General features: G+C 40.7%; 1 protein-coding gene across 1 annotated transcript in view; it reads left to right on the top strand.

The window, feature by feature from the left end:
• The window catches only part of LOC103142457 (V-type proton ATPase 116 kDa subunit a-like), a 28458-nt gene that overhangs the window by 14242 nt on the left and 2487 nt on the right, over window positions 1-11729 (top strand). The window contains exons 10-21 of the mRNA XM_016674680.1: window positions 1948-2160; window positions 2512-2662; window positions 4188-4327; window positions 4404-4567; window positions 4914-5004; window positions 5528-5646; window positions 6482-6698; window positions 7227-7334; window positions 8663-8863; window positions 9586-9603; window positions 10994-11111; window positions 11216-11387. Of these exons, the coding sequence (XP_016530166.1) occupies window positions 1948-2160; window positions 2512-2662; window positions 4188-4327; window positions 4404-4567; window positions 4914-5004; window positions 5528-5646; window positions 6482-6698; window positions 7227-7334; window positions 8663-8863; window positions 9586-9603; window positions 10994-11111; window positions 11216-11387 (1712 nt within the window). The remainder of the gene's footprint in view (window positions 1-1947; window positions 2161-2511; window positions 2663-4187; window positions 4328-4403; window positions 4568-4913; window positions 5005-5527; window positions 5647-6481; window positions 6699-7226; window positions 7335-8662; window positions 8864-9585; window positions 9604-10993; window positions 11112-11215; window positions 11388-11729) is intronic.

Genomic DNA, 11729 nt, shown 5'->3' with positions numbered 1-11729 from the left:
GCTGGCCCAAAAAAGGTTGAGAAACACTGGTCTAGAGTCTCTCTTTCACACTGTGCACTAACATCCATCCTGAGAGATTGGATTGTCTCTAGTCTGTGTCAAATAAACAGCATTCTACACACAGTGGGGAAGGGTTTCTCCAGACCACTTTTCAGAGGATTCAGGGATCCTTGTGTCCCAGAATGCATGGCAGCATGCATTTCATTTCATATCACCTCTACCATTTAACATTTTTTCTTTTTATCACTGGACAGTATTCAGAGAAGTGTGTTTAGTTTTGGGTTTTCATTTCATACTGGATTAGAGTCTTTGCAGTCTTAGAACCTGGATTCAGTTCTGTCCACCCGGTGACCTGGTGAATTCCTCCAGGTTCCGAGCGTCTCTCTACCCGTGTCCTGAGACCCCTCAGGAGAGGAAAGAGATGCTGGCTGGAGTCAACAGCCGCATCGAGGACCTCCAAATGGTGAGTTGTTTTCTGTCTTAATAAGTAGAGTTTGTTTAGTCAAATAAATTACAGAAGCAGATGTTCAACTTGAGAGAATATTTAGCAAAAAAACTGAGGTCTTCTGTTTAGCTGAGCTGCTCTTTCCTAAATGACATGTTGTCTCTATTTAAGCATGTTTTTACTAAGTGCACCATGCACAATGACTCCAGCTAATTCACTTTTAGCTCAGTTTTATTACTTTATGTTTGCCAGACAATAGATAAACCTCACCATGAGCAAAGCAGACAGACTGAAGGGTTCTCCAGGAGTTTATCTGCACCTCAACTCCTCTCCAGCCTTTGTTCATACAAGATAATTATCAGAAAGACTTTTGGGTCTCCTTGTTTTACTAGAACTCACTAAACAAAGGAGTAATTCATCAGGAACACTGTGCTGAGAACACCTTTGTTCTGACCTGTTCTCGGTTCTCTTTGATTAAAGGTGGTTTTCAGTGAGTTTATGAAAGTCTCATTGTGTAAAGATGTTTTCTTCTCCACAAGTGAATGGCAGGAAAAAAGCTTGGATTTGGCTGTAGAGGTTAGTCACCTGTGTGTGTGTTACACTCTGCTGTAGAACAGAGCAGGCTTGGATTCAAAGAAAGAAAAAATAAGACATATCTTATGCATTCCAATAACATTATTAAATGGACTGAACTTGTACAGAGCTTTCCCAGTCAGAGTGTTTTACACTCACAGGCCACATTCAGCCACGATGACTCATGGGCACACACGCACACACCGTCCTGATCACTAGGCAACTTGGGGTTAAGAGTCTTGCCCAGGGGCACAGTGGCATGAGACAGGAAGAAGCACATAAAAGCGCCTACACAAGCATGATTGCCTGCACTAAGGCCCTCCTCCTTTCTGACCAGGAGCAATGCACTTCTGTAGGTACAGAGCAGTGGGACAAGGTGGACGAGCTTGATGTTTTGCTACAGATTATCTGTCTCATGCTACACTGTGACAACACAGTAACAGTTTTAACAAATATGTAAAAAACATGTTTTTGTAAAAATGACAAGGTGTAGCTTTACTGACTGTGATGCAGAACCAAGAGAAGGAAGTTATTGAAGAGATTTGCGGAGAATTGTTTTTCATGCTTTATGATAATGTTGGCTGCGACAGACTGGCGACCTGTCCAGGATGTACCCCGCCTCTCGCCCGGAACGCTAGCTGGAGATAGGCACCAGCACCCCTCCCGACCCCACTGAGGGACAAGGGTGTTCAGAAAATGGATGGATGGATGATAATGTTGGTTTTTGTACTGGAAGACTTTATTTAAGCCAATATACAACGTAGTGCACAGGACCAATTTTCTTTTCATGAATATCCCAGCTCTGGTTGTTATGACTACAAGCACAGCAATGTTTCCTTTGCTTATCCTGGAACATCCAGAGCAGAAATTCTGGCAGCTGGTTCTGGTCGGCACTGAAAGCTGTTCTTCCCCGTCCCCTACTGCTTTAGGTTCTGAACCAAACCGAGGACCACCGCCAGCGCGTGCTGCAGGCTGCCTCTAAGACCATGAGGGTGTGGTTCATCAAAGTGAGGAAGATGAAGGCCATCTATCACACCCTGAACCTCTGCAACATTGATGTCACTCAGAAATGTCTGATTGCTGAGGTGTGGTGTCCCGTCTCAGACCTGGACTCCATCCAGTTTGCTCTGCGCAGAGGAACGGTGTGTTGACCTGTTTATTGGTTCATTACACAGACATGCACATGCATACACACACAACCCAGGTGTTTCAGCTTCATGTGGGTTACCAGCACTAAACTTCAAGGTTAATAATCATCATTGAAGTAGCTTCTATTGTAAAGTTGATGAACTACTGAGTTAATCGATTCAAAAGTCTGTTTAATAAAAACAGCATTTCTTATTAGTGTGTCTGAATTTTTTTTAAAGACTGAAAATGTTCTTTCTATTTTCATTTTCAGAATCATAATATGAGCACTTCAATACAAAAGTCACTGATTCCACTGGACGTATGATTGTTATACTGATCCTGAAAACGAAGGCTTTGTTTGACAGGAGAGGAGCGGCTCCACGGTGCCTTCCATCCTGAACAGGATGCAGACCAAGCAGACTCCACCAACCTTCAACAAGACCAACAAGTTCACATCAGGCTTCCAGAACATCGTTGATGCCTACGGGATCGGGAACTACAGGGAAATAAATCCAGGTTTTTCACAAAATGACTGTCTGCATTCTGAAGCTTGTGTCTGTGCCTGTTTGAATGAAACGAGAGACAATAAGTGTGACTATTTATATGTAGTTAACATAGCTGATTAACATAGCAGAATCAGGGAAGAGAAAATGCTGTGAAAAAGTATTTGAATCCTTATTAAGTTTTATGATTTCTCTTTTTTTGTTCCACTTTAATATTTCCAGTAGACAAATTTTAATAGCAGCAAAGCATGACCTGAGTTTCACTTTATAATTTCATTTATTTAAGGAAAAACAATCCAAACCAACCAGATCCTTTGTGTAAAATGACTGATAAACCATGAGATAAATGTGACCAACGACATTTATTCTAGTGACACTCGGCCTGAGTATTGTTAGACCATTAAAGTCTTTATATTATATTGACCCTTTCAAACAACATGAAGTAGGCTGAAAGATCAGTAAAGTGATCAAAAGAAATTGAAGAATAGATGAGATTCACTGAGTTGACTTGGTGACTTCACAGTGGGAACCACTGTTCACAGCTGGAGAAACCATGGAACAGTGGAGAACCAAAAGGAATCCAGTGACTCATCCAGGAGGTCCAGAGGACATGAATGTGATGGTCTCCCTCTCTCAGAACCCGAACGGTTTATGATGGAACCATAAGTTCTGCTCTGGGAGAAAACCCCTGAAGTAGAAGATTCGGTCACTAGCTGACTGTAGACTCAAGCTCACTCGGTTTCTGCAGCAGCGTAATGACCCAAATCATGTCTGTGTTCCAAAGGCAAATAAATAAATCAAAAATCAAAACAGGACTAAGGACTAAGTTTTGGAGTGACCTAGTAAAAGTTTTGACTTAAATAAATTTGAAATTTTGTAGCATGACCTTAGGCAGGCTTGGTGGAAAACCCTCTAATGTGGCTGAATGAAATCATTTCTGCAAAGCGGAGTGAACTAAAATTCCTCCATAGTGACATTAAAGAGTGATCTCTAAGGTTGGGTTGGGGGGAGTTGGTTATTTTCACAGCTTTGTATAATTAACAGGATGTCCTGCCTGTGGGTTAGCTTTGTTGATTGTTTGTGAGCAGAGCTCCCCAGAGGTCAGCGTCCAGTGCTGTTAGGTTTCCCACATGGCCTCTGAAAACCTTCCTGGCCATGAAGATCAAACAGCTTCAGTCCAACCTGCTCCATCAGTACACCATTCCAGAAGAACAGATAACTAAATGTGCTAAATGTTTCACCAAGAGTTTCATGTCAAGTGATTTAGAAATGACTAGATTATTACATCTGGAAGTGGTTTATTTATCATTTTTAATAGTTGTGCTCACAGCAATGTGCATGAAAGTATTGGCACCATAGGAAAATAAATACTGGAATAAATTTCACATTTCAAGTATTAGCTTCTGTACATGTGATTCCAGTTCTGTTTAAATGACTTTACTCATGTACATATATCACCATCATATTATCTAAACTTCACAGTTTAGTTATTGATATAAACACTGACCGTTTCCACCTTTTCCTCTCCTCTGCTGCAGCTCCATACACCATTATCACCTTTCCCTTCCTGTTTGCTGTGATGTTTGGTGATATGGGTCACGGCGTGTTGATGACCGCTGCTGCTCTGTACTTGGTCCTCAGAGAGAGTCGAATCCTCGCACAGAAAAGCGACAACGAGGTACCGCTGCTCAGAAAAACACCAGAAACCCACAACCTGCAGAGAGGCCTTCTAAAGCTGTGCTTTGGGATTGCAGATGTTCAACATGGTTTTCGCTGGTCGCTACATCATCCTTCTGATGGGGATCTTCTCAGTCTACACAGGCATCATCTACAACGACTGCTTCTCCAAGTCTCTGAACATGTTTGGTTCTGGTTGGAGCGTCAGGCCCATGTTCAGTCCTAAAGGAGCCAACTGGTCGTAAGTCAACTGCTCTCTCTGAGCTCTTAATCAGAGTCATTTACACCTTTGGAAACAGTAGATAATCTATGACAGGACCGGCTGTGGCACTGACAAAACAACCCTAAAATAAATAGCTGCATCCTATGACTGCTTCTTATGAAATGATATTGAAAATCTTTTTATATTTGGCACTAAATAAAAACTGTTATAATTTGATTGGTAAAATAGTATGTAAGCCCACAACTGTTATCTTGAAAATACTTTTTATGTGGCCCTCTGAACTCTAGAGAGCCACATAAAAAGCTATGCTGGATTTGGCCCCCGGGCCTGAAGTTTGACACAGTTTGCTGTTAATTTGTCCCAGGTCTGAGACCCTTGATGGGAATGCAGTTCTCCAGTTAGATCCAGCTGTCCCTGGGGTCTTCAACGGACCCTATCCTCTTGGGATCGACCCGGTAATCCACTGACACAATTATCAAACCACAAAGTCACACATATTTCATATCTCTCAATACAAAAGGCTGAAACTGCATTGATCTATCCCACATTAATGTATTAACTCATGAGATATAAATTCAGTTTAGGGCTGATGATCATTTTACTAATCGATCATTCTATTGAATATCCTGAAGATTAATTGAATACCCTTTTTATACAATATCACATATACATTGAAAGATCTAAATAACCAAATAATTCAATTTTTAAATAAATAAACATTTTATTGCTTTAACAACATTGGTGAACACAAAGGATGCATAAAAAAAATCCTCTTAACATCAACATGTGAAATGCCCAACCTTTCGTTTGTATGCAGTTAACAATTAATCAATTACTGAATTTGTTGATGATTATTTCAATAGTCCAAATCATCGTTTCAGCCCTACATCAGTTTATCACATGTGCAAACAGCTTAATAATGATAAACAAATATTTTGGATTAAAAAAACGAAGAGCCACGCTGTGTTGTCTTTGCAGATCTGGAATGTTGCTACCAACAAGCTAACTTTCCTGAACTCATTCAAGATGAAGATGTCAGTGATCCTCGGCGTCATCCACATGCTGTTTGGAGTCTCTCTGAGTCTCTTCAACCACCTGTACGATTAACTGAGCTTCACACTCGTGTTTTTCTTTATGAGTAATGTGGGCAACATTAGCTTCATTCGAGTAACTATCCAGCGTAACTTTTGCTTTATTTGTATTATATATGAACATATTTGTATTATATATGAACAAACTGGGAGCATACTTTTGCTCATACTGCTAAAAGCAGCTAGTTTTAACATATTCTGTACCTACATGGGCTGAAATGCCACTCAGAAAGGAAGAACACACACAAAAAGCAACATTAAAAGGCAGATTATAGTTTGTTGTTTTGCTGCAGGATGGACTGGTGCACTCCCCCAAAAAATGATGTTTTGTTTTAATTCAGGAACAAACATGTTGAAATTTTTTGTCACATTTTAAGACTTTAAATGTTGTACAATTCCACCAAATTTGCTACAAAGTGGCCGAAGGACAACAGAATCAGTGTTTTGGATTGTCTTCACAAAGTCCTGATCTCAGTCGCAGAGAAAATGCTAGTGTGCAGAGCTGAGAAGGTGTGTGTGTGTGTGCGCGCGTGCGTGCGTGCGTGCGTGTGTGTGTGTGTAACAAACCAGACCTACTTCCACCAGTTCTGTCTGGAGAAAATTAATGGAAACTTCTGATTTCTTCTGAAAAACTGGGAAAAAAATCAATAAAAAAACAACCCTAAATATTTTGACATTTAGCAGATAGAAATAATTTAGTTAATCCTAGATGACCTAAATCAGAAAAATCTTAGTCAGAAGAAAAAAGATTCTATCTTTTTACACAGTGGACATACATATTTAGTACCTTTTGCAGTTCTCTGATGTTGACAATGTTCTTCTCCAACTTGCTGCTCTGCAGGTACTTTAAGAAGCCTCTGAACATCTTCCTGGGCTTCATCCCTGAAATAGTCTTCATGTCCAGTCTGTTTGGTTACCTCATCCTGCTCATCTTCTACAAGTGGACCGCATATGATGCCTTCACCTCTAAAGATGCCCCAAGCCTGCTCATCCACTTCATCAACATGTGTCTGTTTAACTACAATGACCCAACCAACAAACCTCTCTATGCGGGCCAGGTTCTCCTCCCAGACCCACCCCTGATCCTAACCCTCCTCACTTTTACTTCACCTTTCTGACATGCAATGTAAACTAAAGGATTTGATCATCAGCTATAAGCGGCAGGTTTAGAGAACAGTTCTCAAGAAATTATATTATAATACAGTTTATTTAAGTATGTAAATTTCATAAAAAATATTTTTTACTTATCTACTGAAACTGTCACTATGTTGTGACTGTTTATGAGACAGATAATCTGTGAAAGAAAATGGAGCTCCCCTTCCTTCTCCCACTGCTAACTAGAAACAACCAGTCAGTCAGGAGGAGGGTCTTAGTGCTGTCAATAATCCTCATCCTGTCTTCCCTATTTATTCTCTGCTACACTGCAGCTAGCATAGCTAGTCATTAATGCTAAGGCTATTAGCAGACGGTATGATTGACAGCACTAAGACCCGCCTCTTGGCTCTGATTGGTAGCTTTTGGATCTGGTTAGAGTCGCCATTTTTGACGTGGGGTCTGCTGCTGACTCTGCTCTGCCTCCACTGCAGATGGGGATCCAGGTCCTGCTGGTGCTCATTGCCCTGGCCTGTGTTCCCTGTATGCTGATAGTAAAGACCATGGTGCTCCGGCGTCAGCACCTGTGGAAACGGCATCTGGTAAGTGACCCTTGCCCCACCCATGTCTTCCAACTAAATGTAATGCTTTACTGTCAATTTGACCTTTCTCACCCTTTTGTTGTCATTCATTTTAATACACGTTGTTTCGTATAAAGTGAATTGTTGTGTTGCTGTAAAAATATGTAAAGCCTGCCTTCTGAATAAGCCCATTGTTTGATAGAAGAAAAGTTTTTGTCAGAGGCGACTGGGCTGTCCTCAGTCTGACCATCTGCTCATTTCAGTCTGTCCTTCAGACTTGAACAGATATGAAAAGTTTATAAATTAAATAAATGTTTCTACTCCATGTTGGAAAGCAACAGAATATTCACCATTTTCCTCCATGTTCACTAGGACACATGATCCGAACTGTTCACTTTGAGTTAGTCAAAAATTGCTGACTCTCACACATTCAATACATTTTAGGTAGTTTGTATTACAGTCATATTCAATAAATGACAATATTATTTTTCAGTATCTCCACCACAAATGATGGAAATTTATTTCTTTGCTTTATGATGATTGTTTTGCTTACAGCCAGTGAAAACTAAATAATTTAATAACAATGCAAAAATATGGTCTTAGTGAAAAATGAACTCAGTGTAATTTCTTGAATATGTCCATATGATCTTTGTTTCTGATATGGAATGTTCAAAAATCATTTTATAACTTCTCCAATGGAAACTTTATCCTTTCAGTAAACAAAAAAAAATCATGTCACTTTTTCATTTATTTGTCATATCTCTGAAGGTTTCCCTTATTTCTGTGACCATTCCTACTCTCCAGCATTCTCAGCAGCAGGTAGAGCAGAAGCTGTTCTATTATTTCTAATCTGAGAAAGAAGGTCCTCACCAACACGATGGTGTCTCCATCAGAGGTCACCAGGAGATATCTGCCTCTTTTGCCTGGGAACAATATGTTTTGTTCACTTGATCAGGATTCTGTTCCCAGGGCAGAGACACTGACTGCTGATACTGCTTCTGTTCTGTCCTTGTCTTCCATACTTTCTCTCATGAACTACACTATTTGGCTGTTTACATGTAAGAATTTTCATTACTATTGTCCCGTTTATGCAAATTGTTACATTTGCATAAATAAAATGGATGCATCATCCATTCGAGTTTGGAATGAAATTACATGTTGCCTTTTAAAAATGATGATGCAACTTAACATTCTCTTGTTTTTTTTTAAAGGGTGGTCTGCTTACAGATCCTTTCTGTATTTGTCTTGTCTCACTGTTTGGCCATCCTGTTTCATGTAAACTGAGGACAAAGAGTTCCTTCTAAGGCTTGCTTTATGCTAGACACAGCTCTTGTGGCTTTTGTATCTAGTCACAGAAGAGGGAAGAAACCCCTGCAGAGAATCTAGAGCAGTCTTTAGAGCAAACAGGGGTGTCCTCATCATGCACCGGACTCACCCAACAGGGCACGCAGAAGTTCGGAGGGGTGCGGGTGGGCAATGGACCCACGGAGGACGAGGCTGGCATCATGGACCACGACCAGCTCTCCCAGCACTCCGACGAAGGAGACGAGGTGAGCTCCTTTCACCACATGCAAATTGTTTGGATGGAAAATTAAAAGATTTATTGGCATTGCAGCCTGTCACATTACACCATGTGGTATTACAAATGGGCAACAGTGCTTGTTTTGTCTGAGATATATTTGTGTAGTAAATCACATTTTTGTTGTTTTGCAACGGGGGTTTAGCTGGAAACATGTTAAAGGAAGATATGCGAGGCAGAGGCGGATGACAGAGAGATTTTCCATTGCAGAAACATAAACAAGATGTTTTTCTGGGAGCTAGCTGGAGGGATTTCTGAATATAACACGCTCATTCTGAAGGATTCTGTTTTAGATGCACACAAACTTAGATGCCAAACTAACTGCATTTTTAAAGTGGCATTCAGCACAACTCTCATGATATATGGATATTAATGTATTTATCATCAACCCAATCCTTCCTGCCATAAATACTTTGCAAGGAAGCATCGACTTTAGGTCTGGATTTTGAGGAGAAATGCTTTAAAGTTGTCTAAATCACATATTTTTTATTACATTTGTTATGCTGTATATTTCTCCTGTTGGACTGGGAAATTTGTTTTTAATATTTGACACATAATCAGTCATGAGTGATATAGAATCAGTGAGGTATAGTCTGAAATACAGCAGTTAGAAATCCCCAGTCAGGCTGTGTGGATCACATGGTTTTGTCCTTGAATTCCTGCCCTAATCTTTCCCTTTTCCTTACTTTCAAGCACTCAGAAGAAGAACCGGTGAGAGCTCCAGTTTTGCATCTTCTTAGCATGTCTGAAAGCTGCCTCGCCCAGTTTGATTTACTACTTCCAAATTCCATTCTGTCTTCTGAACGTGCATTATTAGCTCATATGTAGTCTTTTCCTTGCGAGTGCGGTTCTCTGTGCCAGGCATGCATGTGTTGGTAATTATGAATGTGTATGTTTGAGCATGGAACTCTAAGTTTGCTGATCTATAAAAACTGGGCAAACACAGACAAGTCTGGATTCAGAGTTCACTCTGGATTTTTCCATACTCTCCATCTTTAAAACAAGAAAGAGAAAAAGAAAGAGCTGAAACTTGAATAAATCCATCCTAACGTCTTCCCACTACTCTGTAAATAAATCACACCACTTTGTTTTGGTCACTATTATTACTGTTTTGTTCTCATTTGCCATTCCTTCTCCAGCAAGAAGGAGGAACTGCCTCTGTGAACTCTGTTTTTAAAAGTCAAAGGACAAAAGAAAACTTTGTAAAGAGGAAGCCAAGTAGGTTCCAAACCCACGTCAACAATGTTAAGCAGACCAATGGCCTCCAGTGTTTCCCTCTTCCTGCTGCTTTGAAACAGGAAAGGATAGTCCTGGTTGGGGATGGAAAGAACACAGGGAATGTGTTGACCCGTCAGGATACAATAGCTGTGATCCTGCTGAAGAAAATTATGAAATGAAACCAAATAAACTGCTTCGCTTTGCTTTCAGCTCCATTACATCTAAATCTCCACTCAAATGAAATTATAGCTACTTTTTACTTTTTAGGGTACTAATAACTTAAAAATATATCAATTTTAATACAGTGATACAGTCCTACTTTTCTTATATAAATGTTGGATTACTTCTGAAGGCCTCCACTTTCTCCTCCTGAACAGAGGAATGTTCTCTCTTCCAGCGATGCAAGAACTCAAGAACTGCAATCCTGATTTTGGAGTTCTTGCAAGTTTTTCTTTTTCTTGCATCTGTCAGAGAAATATGAAGTTAGGGTGCTGCAGTGGGAGAAACCTCCTAGCGGCTCTGAATGCTACTTCTTGTGAAGTATGAAATGTACTGTCCAGAAAGCCGTTGTTCTTGTTGCTGCAGCAGAGAGGATTCACTATGACAGCCTGTGGAGTGCAGAACGTATTGGACCTTTCGTAAAACCAGTGATGCACCTTTCTCTGGCTACAAATATCACTGGAAAAGCTCCAAATAACTGTGTGTTACATGGAAAATACTGTGTTTATTTTTCCGACAGTATTTTAACTGTTGCAAAAATACTGTCTTTTACTCAACATAGAAATAGTTTGAGGTAAAGCCAGTTTGAGGTATGAGCCAGAAGAAGTGGCAACCTTTTCTGAGATGCTATGTGCTAGGTGACGTTCTGCTTCCTCCTGTGCAGTTTAACTTTGGTGATGTGGCCGTCCATCAGGCCATCCACACCATAGAGTACTGTCTGGGTTGCATCTCCAACACGGCCTCCTATCTGCGCCTCTGGGCCCTCAGCCTTGCCCACGCACGTGAGTGACACCCTGTGATCGAACAGCTGGGCTGTAACAGAACAGAACTCACTCACTGTAAGATGTTTCATGTCCTGGTGCTAACATGACTATTGTGTCTGCAGAGCTATCTGAGGTGCTCTGGTCTATGGTGATGCACCTGGGTCTGTCCTCTCGCAGTGGAGGCGGCTTCTTTGGCCTGTCAATCATCTTCTCTGCTTTCGCCACTCTCACTGTTTGCATCCTGCTCATCATGGAGGGCCTGTCAGCTTTCCTGCATGCCCTGCGCCTGCACTGGTCAGTACACACATGGACAGAGCAAAACACAAAGGCATAAATGTTTTACACATACTGAAGAGACATGTTGCTTATGGAGCAGCAATAGCTGTGTGTTAGGAGTGATCATATCACACACAACATTCAAACACACATCAGTTCTGATCAAGCATTTGTTCATCTCTAAAGCACTTTGTGTTCTACCTAACTGCATAAAAAGTGTTTTATGAATAAAGTTTGATTGAAGTATCATTTCTAAGATAACCTCTGCCAGTTCCACTGCCTTGCATTCACATGAGGAATGTTAATGATGAGATACTATGGAGTTAGTTTATAACAGGAATCCAGGACAGGCCAGGAGCT

The sequence above is a fragment of the Poecilia formosa genome, unplaced genomic scaffold, assembly GCF_000485575.1.
Source record: "Poecilia formosa unplaced genomic scaffold, Poecilia_formosa-5.1.2 Scaffold4, whole genome shotgun sequence".
Taxonomy (NCBI): domain Eukaryota; kingdom Metazoa; phylum Chordata; class Actinopteri; order Cyprinodontiformes; family Poeciliidae; genus Poecilia; species Poecilia formosa.
The sequence above is the reverse complement of the archived record's forward strand: the minus strand, read 5'-3'. Positions and strand labels throughout refer to the sequence as shown.